Consider the following 26,329-nt stretch of genomic DNA (forward strand, 5'->3'; position numbering starts at 1 on the left):
TTAAAAAATCAGGATTCTTTCCAGATAAGGAAATTAGAATAACAGTTCTACCAAAGGCACATTTGTTCTTTAAAGAAAAAGGGAGAAGTTTGCCTTTAATGTAATAGGGGGTAAATTATTGCTGCCCATTTATATTTTGAGTCTAATTTGGGGCATACTTCAAATTAATGAATGAATAATTATTGTCCAAAACCATACATTATTATTACCAGTTAGGTTATTTGGTGATGGGGGTAGATTTGTTTATATCATGTAAATTATTAATGTAATTGTATTCATATATTTATACAACAAACATTTTTAGGACGGAAGAAGCATTCATCTACTTTAGGCAGATGAACATGGGAACATAATATCTTTGCAGTTCCATGAATAACCTGTATGCAATTAACATCTGATTTCTAGAATGAAAGGGAGTCAAAGTAATTAACTTTCTTGAACTACAAAATTATTCTTATATGGGGAACATTTGTCACCATTAAGAGACAGGCTCTTGGGAATGTACTAATAAAGATTATGAAAGAAAGGACTGTGATACGGAAGAAAATATTTTAGTGAGTAGTGCTTGGGGTTACTTGTGAAATAAAGAGTTTCTCAGTAATTGGCAGTGCTACCAGTGTTCTAATCACCTGCATTTTCCTCCATAGGTCATCAGCTCAATGAGCTCCCTTTCTGAGTACTGCCTGCCTTCCATTCTACGTACATTATTTGACTGGTATAAAAGGCAAAATGGCATTGAGGATGAATCACATGAATACAGACCAAGAACAAGCAATAAATCAAAAAGGTACATTTCTTTTGTGTAAGGATCATGATTTTATTTTGTTTTGTTTTCAAGAAACATAAATCAAAATTAGAGTTACAAGGCAATTGGGTCTTCCTGACTCTTCACAAGGATGCTTAGCAGGTGCTGCGGGGGCCCTGTGTCCGTAGCAGGTAATCCATTTGGAGCACCGAGTCACTGCCAGCCGTCACAGGTTGAAAATTCATACACAGCCTTATTTCAACTTTGGTGGAGACAGGTGTGAAGGGCTGCAGGTCACTTTCTTGCCAGCTTCTTTCCTCTGCCCTCTCCCACTGAGTCTACACCCAAAGCAGAATGCTGACTGCAGGCCCTGCGTGACATGCCAAGATATTTTAGTCCTCGTTCCAGTAACCTTGAGTGCTCAGTGTACTGTAGTGGGAAGGACGCTGGACTGGACGTTAGTGGTAGTCCTGGCGCTGTCACTATTTAGCCATGTGACTTTGGGCAGCTCCCCGCTTCTCTGTACCTCAGCCTCCTTGTGAGCAAAACAAGGAAGTTAGGTGACACCATCTCCAACTCCTCCTTCCAGCTGAGTATTTTGTTTATTTATTCTCTGTTCCCTTCTTCTTGTGGGTTTGAAAAATGGAACTTGCTGCTCCAGGAGCATATCAGCATCTGTAAAACTTAAGATTCTCATTAATGTGTGTCCTCCCCAAATTTTAGGTAAGCACATATAATTTCATATGTTTAGTCAACCTATAACAAGGCAGTGAATATAAGAAAGATTAATACACTTACTTTTTAAAAAAAAAAAGACTATTTTTAAAAGTAGTTAGATTTCTCCACATGAATGGATTATTCCAATTAAAAAAATACTTTTAAAGTCTGTAAACTAAAATTAGTCAATCAGAAAATCAGACATTAACTACTTTTTGTGAATGATTTATTTCTCTCATTTTTCTTGAAAGTCCTAATACTGTTTCAAAAGACTTCTTTTGAAATTGAAGAATTGTAATATTACCATGTTACACTTCAACCAAATTTGTAATCTGCTTTTATAATGTGCTTGAATTTATGCAAGATTTAATCATATAATTTTGTTTGGGAGAGAGATTAATAACTTTTTCATATTGAATTTTTTTTTAGTGAAGAAGGAAATTTTTAGAATTTTTAGATATAACTCAGATGCCATAAAATTCACCCTTTTAAAGTATATAATTCAATGTTTTTAGTATATTTACAGGGTTGTACAACCATTACCACTCTAATTTCAGAACATTTTTATCACCCCCAAATCCTGTACCCATTAGCAGCCTCTCCTCATGAATATTTTTTTAATTTATCAGGTTTTAAAAATAGAATTTAAATTGTTTATCTGAAAAATGGTTCAGACCATGTGATGAAGAAATTAAAGGGATCATTTTATTATTTTTTCCATATTACACGTTGTTTTATGAACAGATATTAAACCTTCCCAGGGGCAGGGAGTGGGACAGTTTTTAGTGAGTTGAATTGAGTTTTAGTTTTGTTCCTCTGTTTTGTCAGAATTTAGTTGCTGAAATTAGATTTTTCATGAATTGATTTCTTTATGGATTAACAATTATAGTTTTTAAAATTGTGTTACTGATTATTTTCAGGAGATCAGAGTAAGTACTGAGATCAGATAAAGAATCGGGACAGTAAAATTTGACTTAGTAGCATTTTAGTTAATGCTTGAATTTTTAAAATGAGAGAAAATGTGCTTAGAAAACAGCCAAATGAATGACGCTCTCTAGGGTATGATGTAGCTAAATGTGAGTTTCTGCTACTAGGAAAAAAAGGTTGGGGGGACTTTAAGGAGGAGCATAAACTACTGAAAATAGTCAGATGTCAGGGATGCACACTGGGTTGTGATTTCTGAGATTAGTACAGTATCAGCATTTGGACTGCCAAATAAATTTGTCAAATGCCTCTGGCTCCTGGCAGTTAGACTGCAAACCAGCAATAAAGTCGAATTCAATATTAGAAATGTATATGTCTTACTTTTATTTGAAAACATAGTTTGGCTTATTAAATACAATAGAATCAAAGGTCTACATTTTTTTTTCTGCCAAGAACTGCTACTTTCTCACAGGTTCCTCTGGCCACTTGTAAAGACCCTTAGCATCCAGCACAAAAATACTCTCTCTACTGCTGCTGGCCATCTTTGGGAGTTCTCCTTCCTTTTGGTCTTTCCAACTTCCTGTCTCCTTATTCTATAATATAATGGATATAAAGTCTGATTTCTGAGTGCCATCCTTTTTAATGCAGCTGCATAGGTTTTCCTTTCCCGCAGCTCGCAGTGCCGCTTTCTAGTTCCAGTGGGTCTTGAAGGACTTTAGATAGATGGTTTTGTTCACAGCTCTTTATCCTGGCAAGGCTGTTCATAAATGATCCTGAAAGAACGAGTTCCTACTCTGTTGATACATTTACTCCTTGAAAGATAAACTTGCAAGTTCCTTTTTAACCCGTTCTATCATCCACCAGCCTTAATTTGACTTGCTGAAAGTTACAGAGCACTCCAGAAGGTCTTCTTTATATTTTAAATATCACATTCTTTTCTTCTTATTCTCTTTTGACTAAAGAGAAAAACATTCCAGATTTAAAATAGTCTTGATTTATTTTGAAAAGATCTTCCTGGCAAGTCTAAATCCTGTCATCCCTCCTCATTGGTTTTATTTAATATATACTATTGAGCATTTATGTGTTTGGGAAATTATGCTAAATACTTTACATGTTTTATCTTCTCAAACTATTATGTAAGTACTATTATTCACATTTTGTGGATGGAGAAATTGCCGATAAATAGAAGAGGCATAATTTTATGCCAGACTGTTCCATACCAGAGTCAGTGCTCTAGGCCACTTCTTGTGCCAAGGAGCCCAGCAGTAATTTCATCTGTCTTTGTTCAATTCCAAGTGAGCCCTCAATCAGTGTGTTAGTCAAGCAGAAAATGGGATAGAGGGACTGCCTTGCTGTTCTTCTGACAGTGCTAATTCTGCTTCTAACTTTTTTAAACATTTATTTTTCTATATGTTATTGGGGTACAGGTGGTATTTGATTACATGAGTAGGTTCTTTAGTGGTTATTTGTGAGATTTTGGTGCACCCATCACCCAAGCAGTATACACTGTACCATATTTGTAGTCTTTTATCCCTCGCCCCACTCCCACTCTTCCCCCCACGTCCCCGAAATCCATTGTATCATTCTTTTTTGTTTGTTTGTTTGAGATGGAGTCTCACTCTCTCACCCAGGCTGGAGTGCAATGGCATGATCTCAGCTCATTGCAACCTCCACCTCCCAGGTTCAAGTGATTCTCCTGCCTCAGCCTCCCAAGTAGCTGGGACTGCAGGCATGTGACACTGTGCCCGGCTAATTTTTGTATTTTTAATAGAGATGGGGTTTCACTATGTTGGCCAAGCTGGTCTTGAACTCATGACCTCATGATCCACCCACCTTGGCCTCCCAAAGTGCTGGGATTACAGGCGTGAGCCACCATGCCCAGCCCCCATTGTATCATTCTGATGCCTTTGCATACTCATAGCTTAGCTCCCACATATCAATAGAATGTTTGGTTTTCCATTCCTGAGTTACTTAACTTAGAATAATAGTCTCCAATCTCATCCAGGTCACTCCAAATGCTGTTAGTTCATTCCTTTTTATGGCTGCATAGTATTCGATCATTTATATATACCACAGTTTCTTTATCCACTCATTGATTGATGGGCATTTAGGTTGGTTTATGATTTTGCTATCATGATTTGTGCCACTATAAACATGCATGTGCAAGTATCTTTTTCGAATAATGACTTCTTTTCCTCTGGGTAGATACCCAGTACTGGGATTGCTGGATCAAATGGTAGTTCTACTTTTAGTTCTTTATGGAATCTCCACACTGTTTTCCATAGCAGCTATACTAGTTTATATTCCCACCAGCACTGCAGAAGTGTTCCCTGTTCACTGCATCCACACCAACATCTACTGTTTTTTTGTTTTGTTTTGTTTTGTTTTTATGGCCGTTCTTGCAGGAGTAAGTTGGTATCACATTGTGGTTTTGATTTGCATTTCCCTGATCATTAGTCATGTTGAGCATTTTTTCATATGTTTGTTGGCCATTTGTATGTCTTCTTCTGAGAATTGTCTACTCATGACCTTAGCCCACTTTTTGGTGGGGTGGTTTTTTTCTTACCGATTTGTTGGCATTCATTTTAGATTCTAGATATTAGTCCTTTGTCAGATTTATAGATTGTGAAGATTTTCTCCCACTCTGTGGGTTGTCTGTTTACTCTGCTGACTGTTCCTTTTGCCGTGCAAAAGCTCTTTAGTTTAATTAGGTCCCAGCTATTTATCTTTGTTTTTATTGCATTTGCTTTTGGGTTTTGGGTCATGAAATTCTTGCCTAAGTCAATGTCTAGAAGGGTTTCTCCAGTGTTATCTTCTAGAATTTTTATAGTTTCAGGTCTTAGGTTTAAGTCCTTAATCCATCCTGTGTTGATTTTTGTATAAGGTGAGAGATGAAGATCTAGTTTCATTCTCCTACATGTGGCTAGCCAATTATCCCAGCACTATTTGTTGAAAAGGGTGCCCTCTCCCTACTTTATGTTTTTGTATGTTTTGTCAAAGATCAGTTAGCTGTAAACACCACATAAACAGAATTAAAAACAAAAATCACATGATCATCTCAATAGATGCAGAAAAAGCATTAGATAGGCCGGGTGCAGTGGCTCACGCCTGTAATCCCAGCACTTTGGGAGGCTGAGGCGGGCGGATCACGAGGTCAGAAGATTGAGACCATCCTGGCTAACACAGTGAAACCCTGTCTCTACTAAAAATACAAAAAATTAGCCAGGCGTGGTGGCGGGCGCCTATAGTCCCAGCTACTCGGGAGGCTGAGGCGGGAGAATGGCGTGAACCCGGGAGGCGGAGCTTGCAGTGAGCCAGGATGGCGCCACTGGACTCCAGCCTGGGTGACAGAGTGAGACTCCGCCTCAGAAAAAAAAAAAGCATTAGACAAAATCCAGCATCCCTTTATGATTAAAACTCTCAGCAAAATCGGCATGCAAGGGACATACCTTAATGTAATAAAAGCCATCTACGACAAACCCACAGCCAACATAATACTGAACGGGGAAAAGTTGAAAGCATTCCCTCTGAGAACTGGAACAAGATAAGGATACCCACTCTCAGCACTCTTCTTTAACATAGTACTAGAAGGCCTAGCCAAAGCAATCAGACAAGAGAAAGAAATATAGGGCATCCATATAAGTAAAGAGGAAGTCAAACTGTCACTGTTTGCTGACAATATGATCATTTCCCTTGAAAACCCTAAGGACTCCTCCAGAAAGCTCCTAGAACTGATAAAAGAATTCAGCAAAGTTTCCAGATACAAGATTAATGTACACAAATCAGTAGCTCTTCTATACACTAACAATGACTAAGTGGAGAATCAAATCAAGAACTCAACCCCTTTTACAATAGCTGCAAAAAATAAAATAAAATACTTAGGAATATACCTAACCAAGGAGTCAAAAGACCTCTACAAGGAAAACTACAAAACACTGCGGAAAGAAATCATAGACAACACAAACAAATGGAAACGTATCCCATGCTCAAGGACAGGTAGAATCAATATTGTGAAAATTACCATACTGCCAAAAGCAATCTACAAATTCAATGCAATCCCCATCAAAATACCACCATCATTCTTCACAGAATTAGAAAAAACAATTCTAAAATTCATATGGAACCAAAAAAGAGCCCCCATAGCCAAAGCAAGACTAAGCAAAAAGAACAAATCTGGAGGCATCACACTACCTGATTTCAAATTATACTATAAGGCCATAGTCACCACAACAGCGTGCTTCTAACTTTTCAATGAGCACAAATGACCGCTTTGCTTCTCCTACCTCTTCTTCCTTCTGCCTTTTACTCTTCTTTCTCACCACCCCTTCACTTCTTCATGCCTCCTTTCACTAAGTCTCAAGTGGCAAAAAATGTAAGAGAAAAGGGACAGGGAAAGAAAAGAAAAGTAATGCCGATCCTCTTCACCCCTGCGGTCCTGCTCAAATTGGTGATCATATTATTTCCTTCTTGTTTCCTTACATTGTTCAGCTCCTTTCACGAGATCTTTCAATGTCCACCTTTGGTATGGTAGCCTATCTCAAGTTGTTATCACATTTTACAGATGGCAGAATTGCGGAGTTGAAAGCTACATTAGAAAAGACCACAAGGTGAGGTGATAGACTCACAAATAGCTACTTAAGTTAGCATCATTGAAAATTTTAAATTTGAAGTCAAATATTCCGACTTCAAATCTAATGTTTGTCCACTGAAGCACACAGAGAATAGAAAGAGCATTAGCATGTTTTTTGTTGTTGTTGTTGTTTTGAGATGGAGTCTCGCTCTGTCTCCCAGGCTGGAGTGCAGTGGCATGATCTCAGCTTACTGCAACCTCTGCCTCCCGGGTTCAGACGATTCTCCTGCTTCAGCCTCTCAAGTAGCTGGGATTACAGGCATGGGGTACCATGCCACCTGGCTAATTTTTGTATTTTTAGTAGGGACGGGGTTTCACCATGTGGGCCAAGCTGTTCTCAAACTCCTGACCTCAGGTAATCTGCCCGCCTCGGCCTCCCAAAGTGCTGGGATTACAGGCGTGAGCCACTCCACCCGGCCGACGTTAGCATCTATCTACCAGTGCAATTATATAATTTAAAAAACGGGTTTTGCAGTCTATTAGGGAGGAGTCCTAGATTTTTGATGAATTGTATTACTCTGAAAATACCTTCAGTGTGCTTTAATGTAAATATTTTAAATTTTACAGCGATGAACAACAGCGAGATTATTTAATGGAAAGACGGGACCTCGCCATTGATTTTATTTTTTCTTTAGTATTAATAGAAGTTTTGAAACAGGTAGGTGATTAATTTATTGTTACTTTTAGATAATATTTATTGATCTAAAAACTACTTAGGTTGTAAAGTCTAAGTTTTTAAAATTATTTCTGAATTCTAAATACTGGGTTATATGAATTATGTTTATTGATTGCTATTGATTGTCATATATAGTTATCGGAAGTACTGTACCGATTTGTTCTTTAATATTCTCTTCTGAGTTAAGAACCACCTTTTTTTTTCAGATTCCACTTCATCCTGTAATAGACAGTTTAATACATGATGTTATTAACTTGGCTTTCAAGCACTTTAAATACAAAGAAGGGTAAGATGATTTCTCGCTTTAGAATGTTGAAGTTGGTGTTTAAAACTAAATCAGTGGTTTGCTTTTTTCTGATAACCAGGGATCCCTAACTTGTTTAATTATACCCTACTTAGGTACCTTGGTCCCAACACTGGCAATATGCATATTGTGGCAGACCTGTATGCAGAAGTCATTGGAGTGTTGGCACAAGCCAAGTAAGTGAATGCCAGAACCCCTTACCATGAGAACGTGAGTGCTTTCACTGTCCTCCCAGCCCTAATTTAGGGAAGCTGGGGTTGAGCTTACAAGGAACTAGGTAGGGCTCTTTGCCATGTGTGCCCCATCTCTGAAACTGAATAGAAAGCTCTTCCAAGACAGGTATCAATTATCTTTTTTACTTAGCACTTGGGCCAGATCCTACCCAGAATCCATGGGTTTCAGACTGTTGCATTAAAGAAATGGGGTGACCAGATTACGTTTCTCTCTGCCTAAATATTCCAAGGAAGTTTATCACTTTTGAAAGTTCTGTTTTCTCTAGCCCATGAGTGGGTGGTTACAATATATCATCTATCAGTGGGAAAATTCCATTCTAGAATGTCCCCTTTACTATAGACCTTACTTAATTCAGCTGAGCTAAAAATGTCCCAGACTCTGTCATGGAAACAAGTCAGGGGGGAAATTCTCATTGCTAAATATATCTGGCCCCATAGCATTACTTAGCAGGCAAGAACAAAATTGCGTTAGACTATTAGCAACAATATACCTCTTCCAAAAGTGATGTCACACCCTACTTACCCGGCTTCATTTTGTCCAACCCTGAGGCAAATCAGGCAAGCTCCCGAATGCCTAAGTTAGGCAAAATGAACCAGAGACATAATGTGAATTCATGCCAGGAGGCCAGCTTAAAGCAACAATGATGCTCCAATCCTTGTGAAATGCAGTCCTTCCTCAGAAAGAGATTTTTATCTTCAAGGGATTGAATTTCGTAACATAGTAGCATGGAAATTACACAATTTATCAAAAAAACAAAAATTTTAAAAAGCACTTAGCAATCTTACCTAGCCAAAACATAGACAAGAACGCAGGAAATAGACCCCCTTAACTCCTTGGCATAATTTATTTAATCTAATCCAGTTTATCTATTCATCCTGACTATATTTTTTTTAATATATAACACATCAGTGTTCGAAGGAGGAACGGGAACTTCCAGAGGATGATACACTGATGCCATTGAGAAATAAAGCTCAACGGCTGGCGGCAACAGAAAGGAAACAAACTAGCCAAAGCATACATAAGAATTAAACAATAGAGTTATCTGGGACATTTTGCATGAGGCTATATTGTAGTTTCATAGCCTATTAAAATAATTGTGGTTCATGAATCATTAAGAAAAAAAAGTGTAATGCATTTTGGAGATATTTCCATTGCAATTAAGTAATGAAAGCATTAGCATTTTAAATGGACAACTGTAGTTATCCGGCAAATTATGTGTATCTACCTCATTTCTAGAAAAGATTGGGAAAAATGAGGTATTAACATGTATATTTGCTGATTTGTCAAACCCTGAAAATCTCAACATAAATTTTCAGCTATCATTTGGAAACTTCGGTATGCCAAAAATGACTTTGTGTTTTCCTTAGTTTTCGTGAATTATGCATAACAATAATACTGGTTACTGTCAAATGACCTTCCTTAGCTCTGTGATTCTGAGTTGGTTGTGAGTAAGTTGAGAAACACTGTCATAACTAAGCAATATTCTAAGCTTGTAGGAATTTCCTTTTTAGGTAAGATTTATGGTCCACCAAGTCAGTGTTTGCTTGCCAATGGTGGCTTTTTTTATTTTCGTGATGTCAGTATTTGTCCCTATTCTGCGGTAGTAGGGTGTAAGAAATGCCTCCATTTGGACAGTGCTCCAGTACTTTCCAGTCTCTAGTGAACCATTTGGCCAGTCTGCTCTTGTAGTAAACGCAGACTCCAATAGCCCTTGATGTGTTCTCAACTAGTCAATATGTAGTTAACCTTGATGGATAGATGGTATAAACTTAAACTAGTATCATACCATGAATTATGACATTACTTCTTTCTTATAAGTACACCAGGACCGTTACTTTATTGTTACCTTAGAAAAGTACTGTTTCCTTCATTCTCAGGGTGGGAGAAAGAATGTATGCTTATCTGGTATAGTGTGATTATCTTTTCTAAAAATGTTGAGTAATGTAATAATTCTAATTTTAGATTATATATCTCATTCCCAATGATAATGCTTATTAAATATTTTCCTGATTATGACTTTAGCTATTAGTACTTACTTTGGAATTTGAGTTTTAGTAGAATCACTATTTTTAGTCTTACTAGTGATGATGCTGTTTAGTTCTTGTCATTTAGGGAAAAAATTTTGATAATAAGTGTTATTCACATATAATATTGACTTTTTGAAAGTCAGTTAAAACAAATTTAAGTACTTTGGCCAAAATCGGTTAGATTCATTTAAATAGTAATAATACTTCATTTAAGAATCATAGATTTTTAAACTACTTTCTCTTTATGCGATATTATCTTTATATGTTCATTTACTCATTTTTGTAATATGTACTATACATTTTAAAGCAGAAGTTTATATTCACGTGAATTTTATAGTATACCAAAGACTAAGTAATCATTGAGTTACAGTATTTACTAAATAAAATACTAAACAGGAAACACTAAAGGAAAGGTCATTGAAATATTTTTTTTCTTAAAGTCATTTTAAGAGAAAACAGATTTTATATGCAAATAGATTTTTGGATTGCTTTTGTGCTAAGTAACATGCTTATATCATTTGGGACTTTTAAAAATAAAAGTCTGGGTGCGGTGGCTCATACCTGTAATTCCAGCACTTTGGGAGGCCAAGGTGGGCGGATCACAAGGTCAGGAGATCGAGACCATCCTGGCTAACACGTTGAAACCCCATCTCTACTAAAAATACAAAAAATATAGTAGCTGGGAATGGTGGCATGCACCTGTAGTCCCAGCTACTTGGGAGACTGAGGCAGGAGAATCGCTTGAACCCGGGAGGCAGAGGTTGTAGTGAGCCGAGATCGTGCCACTACACTCCAGCCTGGGTGACACAGCAAGAATCCATCTCAAAAAAAAAAAAAAAAAAAGTAAAAGATAGACTTATTTATTTTTAAATGAGAAATAAATAAACTTTTAGCCACTAACTCATGAGAATATTGAAATAGTGAATTATGCAAATAACTTAGCTTTTTCTGTCTCTCCTTGTTTTAGTCATGGATTCAAACTGGAAAACAAACTTTCCTTAGTATCATGTCATCTTTAAAACTATGTAACTCTAATATTTTTCTCTCTAAACTCATACGTTTAAAAATTAAAACCATAGTTATTTTGGTATCTGGAAATAATTTGAAAAGAAATACAATTTTTTAAAATTCAGTTTGGGGTTATTGCATTTTTATAATCTTGATTTAAAGTATGGTCATTTCTGCTTCCTACCTTTTATCCATCTCTACCGAATGTCCTCTGCTCACCTTTACCCCAACTCAAATCTCCTCTGAAATCCTCTCTAATTAATTACGCAGATGAGAAAAGCCCCTTCGTTCTCTGATGCCCTGAAGCCACTATTTAATAGTGAATAGTGATTGACTCTTCACCAGATAGTCAGTGTGAAATATGAGAAAGTGATGGAACCTGGTGCATCTGACCTCCCTGAAGATCAGAAAGGTCTGGACAGTGTCCAGCAAGTGCTAACACATAGTAGGCCCCCGGTAAATTATTAGTATTGTGATTCACATGGCGTATGGTCAGTGCTACCTTGTTTTATCTTCCTAATTAAACTATAAACTATTCTAGAGAGGGCAGAGACTACATGTCACCATTATCACTGTCTAAGACAGCTGCAGTGTAATGGAAATTCCTGGAATTTGTATCAGAAGCTCTGGGTTTCAGTCTCTTCTTTGCCACTGTGGTCTTCGTCTGTTTCTTTATTTGTTAATTGGAAATGCATTCACTGCCTAATTCACTGGATTGTTAAGGATCAAAATGTGAAATGGTATAATCACTTAAAATGTAAAACCACTTACAGATATATCTTGTTATTGCTATTCTTAGTCTGCACCAGTGTTTCTCAAACTTTTTCACATCAGAAACACCTGTAGAGCTCATTAAACACAAATTATTATTCGTCCCCGGAATTACGGATTCAGTAGGTATATTATTCTGCTCAAGCTGCCATAACAAAGTACTGCAGACTAATTGGCTTAAACAACGGAAATTTATTTCCCACAGTTCTGGAGCTGAAGTCCAAGCTCAAGGTGTTAGCAGGGTTGATTCCTTCTGAGGCCTCTCTCCTTGGCTTGTATGTGGCCATTTTCTCCCTGTGTCTTCATATGGTCTTCTCTGTGTGTGTGTCTCTGTACTCATCTCCCAGTCATGTTGGCGTCCTTATAAGAAGGGGAGACGAGTACAGAGACACACACAGAGATATAACTTCATTTTAACTTAATAACTTAGCTGGAGAGGTTACATGGTGTCCATTTTAAGGTAATAACTTTGTTTTAAGTTAATTACCTTTTTATAAGCCATATGCCCAAATACAGTCACATTTCGATCTCAGAAGGTTCAGGCTTCAACATATGAATTTGAGGGGCACACAATTCAGCCCTAACAGTAGGTCTGTGGTAGGACCAGAGAATGTGCTGATACCAAATAGATTTTTGTAAATTTAATAAAGTTTCTATTTTAATTTTTGCTAATTTCCTAATCTGAAAAATTAATATACCATTTTGCAGTTAATCTCCATGAAATTTTACTTATAAAGTAAACACAACTATTATCTTCTACCATATTCTGATAGTATTATTTAAATGTCAGAAGGGGCCAGTTTGGGGTGCTGTCTTGAAATTGAGTATTCTGTAGAAGTCCACAAAATGCCACCGAAGATTAGGAAAATACCCTGAAATATTCTTAGCGATGCTAATAACCTATTAGGGAATATCTCATTCATAAGTTGTCTAAATCTTCTTGAAGCTGTTTATATTTTCTGCTCTATTGCCTTTTAAAAATCTTTTTTATTAAGAAATACATGTAGCAAACATAGAGGAAAATCCATAAGGCAGTTAAACAAATTATTATAAAATGGACACCATGTTACCTCCCCACCTAAGCCAAGAACTAGAAAATTGCCAGCACTTGAGAATCCCCTCACGCCCCACTTGCCAACCACCAGCCCCTGTACTGCCTTTGGTTAAACAATGTCTCTATGTTTACTGCCTACTTTATTTGTCCTGAAATTTCTACTTTAAGGTCTCAAGAATTGTTCCAAACTTCCGGGACTCTATTAGTTCACCTTTCATTTCTATAATCACAATTACCTCCCCCCAGCCTTTTTTTTTTTTTTTTTTTCTTTGTTGGTGAGACAAAGTCTTACTCTGTCACCCAGGGTAGAGTGCAGTGGCATGATCTTGGCTCACTGCAAGCTCTGCCTCCCAGGTTCAAGCGATTTTCCAGCCTCAGCCTCATGCACACCACCACGCCCGGCTAATTTTTGTGTTTTTGGTAGAGACGGGGTTTCCCCATGTTGGTCAGGCTGGTCTCGAACTCCTGACCTCAGGTAATCCACCCACTTCGGCCTCCCAAAGTGCTGGGATTACAGGCTTGAGCAACCGCGCCCAGCCACAATTACCCTTTTTAATCATGGCTTGCTTCTAATTTTTCATGGAACCTCAGGCTAATAGTCTCAGAAGACAAAATACAATAAATCTTAGACTGTTTTCTTTGGAAAGTGTTTGTGTGTGTGTGTGTGTGTGTGTGTATTTTTGGTGAATAGACAAACCAGCTGTGTCAGACTTAGTGGTCTGGACAATTTTTATTTGTACATTTCTCTACTCTTAGGTACTTGAAGATCTGTTTCTGCTTTCTCTTAGCTTTAAGATCTGTTTTTGTTTTTCTTTTTTTTCATGGGTAAAGGTTATTTAATGGCAGCTCACTGAAGAGGAAACCTGCATAGCCAATAAATATTTAAAGACATACATAACTTCAGTAGTAATAAGGAACTGCAAATTAAAACCATGTCAGACTCATGAACTTGGCAAAATTTAACAATTCTGACAGTAGCAAGTTCCATACATTTTTAGAGCTTTGTGGTAGTTTTCTTTTTTTTTTAAATTTATTATTATTATACTTTAAGTTTTAGGGTACATGTGCACAATGTGCAGGTTAGTTACATATGTATACATGTGCCATGTTGGTGTGCTGCACCCATTAACTCGTCATTTAGCATTAGGTATATCTCCTAAAGCTATCCCTCCCCCATCCCCCCACCCCACAACAGTCCCCAGAATGTGATGTTCCCCTTCCTGTGTCCATGTGTTCTCATTGTTCAGTTCCCACCTATGAGTGAGAATATGCGGTGTTTGGTTTTTTGTTCTTGTGATAGTTTACTGAGAATGATGATTTCCAATTTCATCCATGTCCCTACAAAGGACATGAACTCATCATTTTTTATGGCTGCATAGTATTCCATGGTGTATATGTGCCACATTTTCTTAATCCAGTCTATCATTGTTGGACATTTGGGAAAAGAAACTACCATCAGAGTGAACAGGCAACCTATAAAATGGAAGATCTGTTCTTTTTACAAACATGGGTGATAATATTGTTGTAATTAGTATTACTTTCGAATACAAATACTTTGAGGACAGGGACTGGACTGTGTCTTTTTGTTTGTTTTGCATTTATCAAATAAAATTGTAAAATTCCATGCATGTAATAGACAGCCCATTCATCTTTACCTTTTAGATATAATTTAACTTTTCCCATTACTAGATTTTTTTTTTTTTTTTTTTTGAGACGGAGTTTCACTCTTGTTGCCCAGGCTGGAGTGCAATGGTGTGATCTTGGCTTATTGCAACCTCTGCCTCCCGGATTCAAGTGATTCTCCTGTCTCAGCCTCCCGAGTAGCTGGGATTACAGGTGCGTGCCACCACACCTGGCTAATTTTTGTATTTTTTGTAGATGGGGTTTCATCATATTGGTCAGGCTGGTCTTGAACTCCTGACCTCAGGTGATCTGCCCGCATCGGCCTCCCAAAGTGCTGGGATTACAGGTGAGAGCCACTGCACCCGGCCTCCCATTACTAGATTTTTTAACCCAAAAATATATTTTTCAATAATCATTATCCTAAAACTATAAAGGAAATGATAACAGAAAACTTTAGAAATAGATACAGGAATACTTGGCATTATTTGGAATACAAATCCTTATATCATTTGCTGTCACTGTCAGAAATCACTAACCTAGTATGTTATTGCTCATAGACTCACTATTTGATACTTCAGGCTCTGGGATCTGCAACTATGTTGAAAATGGCCAAGCCTGAGGAAATGGGTTTTTTTGTGATGCTCAATTTAAGAGCTAGACCATTTTGAGAGGGTCTAAATAAACCGGGATCTGCCCCCTCGCCTGGTGAAGATGTTGAGCATCTTACAGTATAAGAAAGGTAAAGGAGAAGAAAATTGGATCCATTGCCAAATCCCAAACATCAAATCCTTACAAAATCATGGCTGTTGTACTTCAACTGATTTAAAGGATTCCATTGCTCTGCTCAATCACTCCCAGATGCTGGAGGCCCTCATTACAGGGACTTTCCTATCCATTATTTGATAAACTGCTTATGTTGTCTTCTTAGATTCCCTGCTGTAAAGAAGAAATTTATGGCGGAGCTAAAAGAATTACGGCACAAAGAGCAGAACCCATATGTGGTTCAAAGCATTATCAGCTTAATAATGGGGATGAAATTCTTTCGAATTAAGATGTATCCAGTGGAGGATTTTGAGGCCTCTCTTCAGTTTATGCAGGTAATGTCTTAGGCAGGAGAGCTAAGGTGCTCTCAACTTGAGCACTTCCCTTCCTCAAAATGATGAACCTGGAACATGAAAAGCCAATTACTTGTCAATACGGAGAAACATTCTACTGTCTAAATAATCCGTGAAGTCCTTTGTAACCAAATAGTACAGTTGCGGGCACATAATTTCATTTTTCAACTTTCATATCATCTTTGGAGGAGAGTATATGGTGGGATTGCTTGTTTGCTGACTTTTTTCTCTTTCATCCACTGGTACATATTGTTCTATGAATAAAATATAACTGATTTTTTTCACTTTTTAAAATTGATAGCATTGGGTTGGCTACATTGACATTCACAGGCATGAGGACTTGAAATAATAAAGAAATCTGTTTTATTCTTACTATAAAAAGGAATCTTAATTTTTAAAAACTCAGCTAAACAATACAGGTTTGATATTTATTGCCCAGTGCCCATCATGGTACATAACAAAAGAATTGCTGCTAAGGAGAATTTAACAGAATACTCAGCTCTTAGAGTTTACAAAACTTTGGTATTTGAAGGAATTTTTAAAATGCTGCTGTGAATTAAATTTGGTGATGACCTTACTAGAGGGTTTAGATGTATGGATTATGAATATAGGCTGTACCATTTTACACCCACAAGGACGGCTGTAGTCAAAAATATAACAATTCTGGGTGAAGATGTGGAAAAATTAGAACCTCACACACTGCTGGTATGAATGCAAAATGGCACAGCCACTTTGGCACAGCCTGTGCCACAAATGGCACAGCTTGGCCCTGGCAGTTCCTCAAATAGCAAAACCTAGAATTACCATATGATCCAGCAATTCCACTCCTAGGTATATGCACAACAGAAATGAAAATATATGTCCACACAAAAACTTGAACACAAATGTTCACAGCAGCATTATTCATAGTTGCCAAAAAGTGGAAACAACCTAAATGTCTATAAAATGATGAATGGATAGACAAAATGTGATATATCCCTATAATGGAATATTATTTGGCCATAAAAAGTAGTGAAGCTGATACATGCCACAACATGGGTGAACTTTGAAAATGTTACACTAAGTGAATGAAACCATACACAAAAGGCCATGTATTATATTATTCTGTTTATATGGAATGTCCAGAATAGGCAAATCCATAGAGACAGAAAGTAGACTAACAGTTATGTAGGGCTGGGGATGGGGAGTGGATAGGGAGGTTGCAGATGGCTGCTGAGGGGTACGGAGTTTCCTTTGGGTGTCATTAAAAAGTTCTAAATTTGACAGTAGTGATGGATGCACAACTGTGATTATACTAAAAGTCAATGAATTTTATATGTTAAATGGGTGAATTGCATACTACATAAATTATGTCACAATAAAACTACTATATATGTTGGGGGGGGTGCTATGTGTCAAACTTCTCGGGTTTGAAGTCAAGCTCTGGCACTTACCAGCTCTGTGACCTGACCAGTCACACTTAACCCCTCCCATCCTCACTTCCCTTATCTGCAAGGTGATGATAATGACACTAGCCTTAGAGAGTGGTTCTGAGGATTCTTAGCACATGATAAACACTCAGTAACTGTTAAATATTTTATTATTTTTATGCCACTCTCATATTAATAATTCCTGTATCTATATACATGAATTAAGACTTGAGAGAGTATTACATACTTATGCAAAGTAATGTAGCAAAAGGATGACTATTCTGGGAACTATAGAGCTCATTTGTATAGGAAAGCTGGTTCAGTGACTTCCCATACTGGTGTTGCCTATCTTGAGCTCTTGAGCTAAGGTCTTAATATGATATTGATAGAATGAGGACTTTAGGGATTGTTTTTGGCAATCTTCCCAATGGCAACAGAAAATAAAGGGAAATAGCCAGTGTATATATTAACATGTTATTACATTTAGCCTTGGACTCTTTCTTTTCTTTCTTTCTTTTTTTTTTTTTTTTTTTAAATTTGAGACAGGGTCTCACTCTGTCACCCGGGCTGGAGTGCAGTGGCATGATCTTGATTCACTGCAACCTCTGCCTCCCAGGCACAAGTGATCCTCCCACCTCAGCCTCCCAAGTAGCTGGGACTACAGGTGCCGCCATCATACCCAACTAATTTTTGTATTTTTTTGTAGAGACAGGGTTTGGCCATGTCACCCAGGCTGGTCTGGAATTCTGGGCTCAAGCAATCTGCCTGCCTTGACCTCCCAAAGTGTCAGGATTACAGGCATGAGCCATGGCATCTGGCTGCCCTGGACTCTTGAATGAAAACAATACCTGATATAGACAATAAGTTACTACCAATAAGGCCAGGAAGGAGAGCGAGGTGGGCAGAATTCTGCCAACTTTCCTTTTAAAAAAGTTGACATTTTGTTTAAAAAAAGAAAAGGTTGGCAGGCCAACTTTCCTACAGAATGAGTCATTGAGCAACCAAGAACACCCTTACATATGACAACAGTCCACAGGCAGTAGTGTCCTTTCTTAAGGAACCCTTCTAAAGGTTTCCTCGTTGAGGTGGGAAAGGGAAATGTTCCTGACTTGCTTATGAAACTATGTGAATAATAAACACACCTAAAATGTCAGAGCGTACAAGTAAACTGCTCTGTGCCCGAGGCTGTCAGGCATAGGGCCTAAAATAAGTTTGATGTCTTCTGCCTCTCTTCCCATGTTTACCTTCCCTGGGGATCTGTGTTTGTGGGCTAACCAGGAGCCCAGGGCCTCACACACACTAAGTAATAAATAGAAATGTATTGGAAGTGAATGACTGAATGAATCAACCAGTGACTCAGTGGATACACGTGTGCTTGCTGGTTAGCGATGCTTTGTCCTTTTAGAATAGTGATTTGAAAGAGTGAAAAAACCAGCCTTGCAGAATGTCATTGAGGCCATTGCAAACATAAAAATGTGAATACAAATGTTTGAATCCAGTGATTTTTAGTAGACTATGGAATATGCTCTGTTGATATGTGATTGAATTGAGAGCTACTTACTGAAACTTGTTTAAATACATTCTATGTGCACATTTCAACCTACTCTCCCTCCCTATACCCTTTTTCTGCTTCCCAGGAATGTGCACATTACTTCCTTGAGGTCAAAGACAAAGATATCAAGCACGCCTTGGCTGGGCTTTTTGTTGAAATCCTTGTTCCAGTCGCTGCTGTGAGTTACATTTTCATTTCTAAATACTCCTTCAAATTGTATCACAAAATCAACAATTTTATTAATATAATATTCACATGCATCTCTATTTCAGGCTGTTAAAAATGAAGTAAATGTTCCCTGCCTTAGAAATTTTGTGGAAAGCCTGTATGACACCACGCTGGAACTCTCCTCTCGAAAGAAGCATTCCTTGGTTAGTAACTATGAGAAAATCGAAAACACAAACAACACTGCACAGACTAAAATTCCTAGGCAGAAATCTGTTTGGGGATCCTAAGGACTCCACAGATAGGAAAAGTACGTAAAGCTCCCTCAAAAAGAGGCAGCATTTGAAACTGAAGCTGGCTTTTTGTATTGACCATGATTGAATGATACTCATGTAGGGGGATTAGACCATGTCACCTCAGATGACCCTCTGGTCCTAAAGAGTCTGTTGTTCACTTTCAAGATTGGCTTAACTTGATTTTTATTTTAATTTCTGAGAACTTTTTTCCAATCTGAAGGCTAAAGTTTATAATAACAGTTTCTCTTCTCAATCCCCAGGAGCCTGCCCTGGCAAATTTCTATCTGGATACTAGGATCAAAATGGAAACAGGCAGGAAAAGGAGTTGGGAAATAGACAGTTGCCCATAGGAAGGATTCTCTGAAGGCTGGGAAAATAATTCTTGGGAAGGTTTTGGTACTGAAGAGCAGTATAGAAAAGTCTTTTAGGTTACCACCACCTTTTACCCGCTATGGTGAATAAAGCTTTGGTTTATGAATCGGCAAGTGGTGTAACAGCTGTAACGTGAAAGTCAGGAGGAAGTAAGTTGTTTAGGGATCTGGTTACTGGCATGGTTTATGCTAGTCTCCAGAGGATGAACATCCCTACCATGATTTAAGCAGGTACTTAGGGTTGCTTTGCTGGTAGTGGTGACAAATTTGCTCATTCGTCTACATGCTGTGGTCATTGTGACTAACTGCATGCATATTTTTTAGATTACTGACTAGCATTAGAGCTGCACTCAATGGTAGCAGTAGTTCCAAGTCCCTTTAAAACTAAGTTAATTTAAAAGAAAAACAACTAATGAACTGTTAAGCATTGTGGGCAGTTGTTTCTTGTTAATTCAAGTTAACAGATGAGCCAGTTACATTTTTATTTCACGACCCTTGATTTAGAGGGAATCAGAAAGGTCTATTACATCTGGCTTAGCAAAATGGTGATGGGTTCTGCATGTATGATTTTTTTCGGTGGCTGTTCATTACCTTTGCTGTCTTCTCAAGCTGCTGCAGGAAGCTGGCCCAGTTAGACAGGAAAAGCACAGTAGCACCTCTGTTTATTCGGTCATAAGCAAATTCCTCCTGTGGTTAAATTTGTCTTGGTAGAGTTTACCAATGCAATAACATTTCTTTTAGGAATCTTCCTTAATTACCAGAAGGTTGCATGCAAAAGAAAATATAGACAACTACCTCTAAGATAGGGACAAATTATTAGATGTCTATGAGCAAAAAAGCCAATAACATTTTCAAAATTTGTGTGCCTTCCTGCTTTTTTTTCTGGAGATTAAGAGAGTGATCTAAGATGGTAAGTTTGTTTTTAAATTTTCTAAGTAAAGTCTAAATCATTGAATCAGATTTCTGCATTATTATACATGAAACTTCTTTCATTTTATTATACGCTATCCATAATTCTTGGTTATTCCATCCCCAGCATTATCAGAAAGCATTTGTGAAATGCGCACCAGTGCCCTGCATCCACTGGGCACTGTTGTGCTACACAGTGTCCTGTTTCTTGCCCACAGGGCCCCAGAGGGAGATGGCAAGGTAGTGGGTACAGAGAATGTATGTTACGTGGTTTGTTGAAATATAAATTATCCTGTGACCTCCTCTCCTTTCTCCTCAGGCCTTGTACCCCCTGGTGACCTGTTTGCTCTGTGTCAGTCAGAAGCAGCTGTTCCTGAACAGGTGGCACATTTTCCTCAACAACTGCTTGTCCAACCTTAAAGTTAGTATTTGTCAGCTCAAAAACGATCTTTTTAAAAAACTTATAGTAGTTTTTAGGCTGGCTGATGTGCTTCTGGAAATGACTCCTGATGTTTGCCAGGGGAATTGTCCTATACTGGTGGAATAATGAAAAAATATTAATAAGAGTTCTTATTAAATATAGTCAATTTTAGAAAGTGACTAGGAATAAGATAAATCACTTCAGATTTGGGAAAAATAAATCTGTTCTAACAAGGATCACTTTAAAAGTAGAATTAAATGTTCCTTTATATGCATCCATTGTCACATTTTATCTAAATGATTTAAAAATAGAATAAGGGCCACATTCAGCTAATAGAAGCACGCGAATTGATCTCAGAAGCTCACTTACACCTTCCCATCCTTCCTCTATCCCCTCCAGTCTAGAAGAATGTCTCTGGGGCAAAATCTGAGCAAAATTCTAAATATTTTGCTCAGATAGCCCCAGTCTGTGGAAGGACTGACCTAGCAACAGAGAGCACTTCTTTCTTGTCATTGTCATTTGTGATTCTTGAAGGTATCCTGTTGAAGCCGCATGGCAGTCAGTCCTAAGCATTCACTGTTTCCAGCAATATGCCTGCTACACAGGTGCTGGGTCTTTAAAATGGACTTTATAACTTAAAAGTGGTGAACATGTTTTAAGTTTTAGTAACCTATTGATAATAAGAGACAGTGAAGTGAAAACTATCCCTAACATAAGTGCAAATAGGATGTATTTTTGACAGTTGTTCTTGGTTGTGTCCAAAGATGTGATTAAATTTCTTTTACCAGTTTGATATTAGCTGCTTTCGAATTTTAAGAATATAGTTAGTTACAAAATTTTGTATGTGCTTATACATGTTGCCTTTTTTTTCTATGATGCTTTAATTTGGTGAAGTAGTTAAGATTAATTATATTATTTTGGCATTTACCATAATTACACAATAATCTGCATTAGAGCTGTTTTAAGCACCAACTATGAGCTGGCTCTAAAAGCTGATTGTGAAATACAAGATTAGAATCATTCATTTTCTTCAAATTGGCAGTGAAATATAATAGCAGTGGATAGAGAATTAAGCTTTTAAGTACTCTGAAAAAATGAAATGCTTTTCAGGGTTATCAAGTGTTACATAAAGGCCACTTTCAGGTTTGTTTTTTGTTTTTTGTGTTTTTTTTTTTTTTTTTTTGAGGATCTGCCATATAACTCTTAACATGTAGCCTAGTGTCATTTGTTAATTGGTCCACTTTTAAGTTATCCAGCTGTTAGTTCATTAATTTTTTTTTTCTATTACATTTTACACAGATAGGAAATGGTCACTTTATTGAAAACAGAGAAGGGAATTACTGAGAGTGCTTATAGTGCAGTTTTCTGTATATTCTGTGTTTAATGTGTCTGGGTTTTTGCTTGGAATTAAAATAATATTTTTCATGACAATCTATTGCTGTGGCCACAGAGACCCAAATTTTTTGTCTGAACTTGTTTTTGAAACATAGCAGATCATCTTACTTTGGAACTTAATTACTTCAAAGTTAGAATATTGCTTACAGCTCTAGTCAAACCCCACCAGAAAGATTTAATATGAGGGTTATATACAACCCCAGAGAGGAAGAGGCCTGGGCACTGACAGTATATCCCTGTGCAAACTTTTCAAGCACTAAGATTTCTAAGAGGCAGTAAGGCCAGAAAGAGCATGTAGAGTGAGTGCTATAGAGACTGAACCACATTCCAGAATTCAGTTCAGCAGGGACTTATGTAGTGTCCACTGTGTGAGGTGCTAGGGAAGGTGCTGAAAGTGGGAAGGAGTGGGGAAGGCAATTCTATAAAAACTAGATTATTCTAGAGTCCCTGTCCTTGACAAGCTTAGAATTTCATTGGAGGATATGTAATGAAGTTTCAAAATGTGTAATGCAGACAGTGAAGGATGTAAAAGATAGGAGTAGGGAGATACCTGTGAGAGTTATAAAGGTCACATACCCCACGAATCACGAAAGAAATAGTTATTAGGCAAAGTAAGGCAGAAAGGCAATGATATCTTATTTTATGGGTAATAATCTATTTGAATTCACTACCTCAAGGCTAAAAGATATAAAAATATCCTTGATAAGATAAAAATGAAATAAAATTGTGTCACATATATTTAGAACTAAACCTAGTAGGGATTTGAATGGGACCGTTTAAAAAATGTTATTAATATTCAGAAAACCTTCCAAACCTCTTGAGTCCTTAGTAAGGAGGAAATACCTGAGAAAAAACTAACACAGCTTCAGAGATATACTTTGTCTTGAATTGTTGCAGTATTTTATGGGATTTAGAGCCAATTCTGCCGTTTCATAAGTGACCACCAAACCAACCCTTCCCCCACGCACCTTCCTGCACCCTTCCCTGCCTTCCTTACCCCTCACAGCCACAGATGCTTCAGGATAGTGAACTTCGCTCCTGAATCCCACATGCTGACCTTTGGCAGCCACCTTTGATGTATTCTGTAGAGGTGAGCCCTCAAGGGGCAGCGTGGCAGAGCAGAGCAGAAGTGTGCGTGAGCATGAAAACCTGCCCGCTTTCAATGTAAACAAGCTCTCAGGGTCAACACTCACTTAATGTCAGTGCCCTGGTTTATTCCCAGGATTAGTCAGTCAGAAGCAGGTTGCTTTGGGAGCACAGACTTGAAATCTTTAATATTTCTACTTAATTAACTTAAGCATCTATTAGTAATATTCCATTATAAATTGATGAGAAATGTTAGCACCTTTTCACTGAGACATTCACATCTTTCAGGAACTCTTGGTCCATGGTGACCAATACTTTTTTCTTCTATATATTTTATGTCAGAATATGAACATATTGTGCTATAAAAAAATGCATTCCCTTCACATCTGCCATACAACACCTAATTCTGACAAAAGGAAATATGCTTTGTGAACTTGATTTAATAGTACTTTTAAAATGTTGAGTCACTATTTGCAGATGAGAAAAAAATTAAAACTTTAAAAATTAAATAAAATGAAATTATGTTCGTAATACTATGTGCTAGTTTCTTATCCTTCAAAATAAAACAAATTGGGAGAATTTCAAAATTTCTTATATTTTATAAAAATGAATATAATATACCAGTGAGGCCAGATTATTTAAAAAAAAAAAAAAACAGAAAAGAAACCTCAAAGGTTAAGAAACGCATGAATTATTTGATTAATAATAATAATAGCTCTCATTCACTGGAGATACATTATGAGCAGGCGAGTGGTAGAGGCTTCATATACATTGTTGTGGGTATCATGGCAATGCCACAGGCTACACTGAGTTTCCTTATGGTTTCATGAATGTTGTTTATGCATTTCCAAATATTTGCTCAGATAGCAATACTGCATCTGAAGGTTAGACATGATTCAGTTTAGTTTCAAAGTTGGAGAAACCAAATTACAGAATGAGAAAGAATACCCCTTTTTTCTCAGGGAACACTTATGCTAGGACTTAAATCCATTCCGTCAGTTGCCAACAATTCTTTATAAGTAGTCTACCAGGCACAGTTCTAGGTACTGGGAATAAGTGATGAGTAAGACAGTAGCACTCCCTGGTCTCTTAGACCTTGTAATTTAGTGGAGGAGATAGACCAACAAGCAAATAAATAAATACATGAGAAGAAAAAAAAGCAGATAATGGTAACTGCTCTAAAGAAAACCTAATAGATATTAGGATTGAGAATGATGCATTCAGGGAAGGCAGGCAAGGGAGGTACAAGCAGGGTATTTGATTTCCAGTAAAAATCTCAAAACAAGTGTGGTTGCCATAAATGTATTTGATGAAGCTTGTGTATAGCACTTCAATATTTGTATGTAGTAATTGCAATGAAGTTGGAATGCTTTTTTCAACTTTTCACATAATAGTAATTTTATTAATGTTATGTTTATCTTGTAAGTGGAGACATTGAGTAATATATTAAAGATTCCACAATCATTGCCTGAATTAATTAAAATATATGGCATTTATTTTAAAATGACTACTTTTCTCTTTTAAATACCAAATTTAAATGGTATAGTATAGCTATTTTAATTGCTAATTTTCAAGATGTAGTTATTCTGCTTTACTATTAATCTCATTTCTATAATCTTGAGAAAATCTGTTTCAGATCTACAAAAATAAAGGCACATTTCAAAGATTCCAATAATGCACATAAACTGGACCTAAAAATTAGTAATAAGATGACAAGCACGTTATTTTCCATGAATGCCTTATTTATCCAACCATTCAGTAGAAAAATAATTGCCATAAAAATGTTGTTATGATAATTTTAGAGATTATCCTAAACTGTAGCAATAGGTTATTTGGATAATATACAGTCATCAAACCCGGTGAATCATAATCAAAGTAAATTGATTCAAGTATCAAAAAGAAATGTCAAAAAGATGGAAAGTGTTGCTGTGATATGCAAAATATAACAAAGAAATAGATTTACTTAGATGGCTTTCTCTTTGAAATGGAAGAGAAAACTAGAAGGTATTTTCAGTACAACAAAATTAGTAGGTGACTAAAATTATCTAATTATCTATCTCACTAGGTCTTTACCTTAACATACATAAGAATCCCTATAGAAGCCTGTTATAAATGCAACTGCTTGAAGCCCACTTTCCAAGGTTCTGGTTCAGAATATCTAAGGTGCAGCCCAGGAATCTGCATATTTATAAGCAGCACAGGTGACTTGGTGCAAATAGTCAGCTGTTGGACCTTGAATAACATTGGTCTATACCACTGACTGCATCACCAGCCAAGTTATCAGTGAATTCACTTGTCCCCATTTGTTACCATTAACTCTGAATTGTTTTAACTAAATTAATTAAAAGCAAAATTTAAAGGAGGTAGGCATGTTATTAGATAGGCTGACACATTCCATGAAGTCAGTGACTGGCAGTGAGGTGAGATGCAGAGGGTCCAGGGAAGATCTACTCTGAAGCCCACTAGTTTCTTGAACAATTATATCAATGAACCTCAGAGCCATAACAAATGAATACTATTGGTTAATTAATTAAGGGAGATGCAGATTCCAACAGAAGAATGGTTTTTTGATCTTGAAGCAAGTATCTTTGACACAGAAATCAGTGGTTTGAGACATATGCTGAAATGTCTGCATCCTGAAAATATACATCAAGCACCTATTCTGTTAGCTGCTAAGGAAATACAAAGACAAATGAAGAAGAAGTGCTGTCTTCAAGTAGAGTAGGTACCAATAGCATATGTGTGCAGCCTCCACATAATATTAAAGTGAAGTGGAAAATTTAATGCTTTAAAGCCACTGGGGCCAGATTGTCTAGGTTCAGATTCTAGCACTGTCATTTATTAGCTGTGTGACCTTGGGTAAGTTATTTGACCTCTCTGTGCCTAGAATCTACTCC

General features: G+C 37.2%; 1 protein-coding gene across 4 annotated transcripts in view; it reads left to right on the forward strand.

The window, feature by feature from the left end:
- Positions 1-26,329, forward strand: part of FRY (FRY microtubule binding protein) — a 448,789-nt gene that overhangs the window by 269,077 nt on the left and 153,383 nt on the right. For all 4 annotated transcript variants that reach the window (XM_054528883.2, XM_054528884.2, XM_054528882.2 and 1 more), the window contains 8 exons: positions 648-787; positions 7,584-7,674; positions 7,899-7,978; positions 8,092-8,172; positions 15,642-15,810; positions 18,875-18,967; positions 19,062-19,160; positions 20,850-20,951. In XM_054528883.2, coding sequence (XP_054384858.1) covers positions 648-787; positions 7,584-7,674; positions 7,899-7,978; positions 8,092-8,172; positions 15,642-15,810; positions 18,875-18,967; positions 19,062-19,160; positions 20,850-20,951 — 855 coding nt within the window. The remainder of the gene's footprint in view (positions 1-647; positions 788-7,583; positions 7,675-7,898; positions 7,979-8,091; positions 8,173-15,641; positions 15,811-18,874; positions 18,968-19,061; positions 19,161-20,849; positions 20,952-26,329) is intronic.

The sequence above is a fragment of the Pongo abelii genome, chromosome 14, assembly GCF_028885655.2.
Source record: "Pongo abelii isolate AG06213 chromosome 14, NHGRI_mPonAbe1-v2.0_pri, whole genome shotgun sequence".
NCBI classification, from domain to species: domain Eukaryota; kingdom Metazoa; phylum Chordata; class Mammalia; order Primates; family Hominidae; genus Pongo; species Pongo abelii.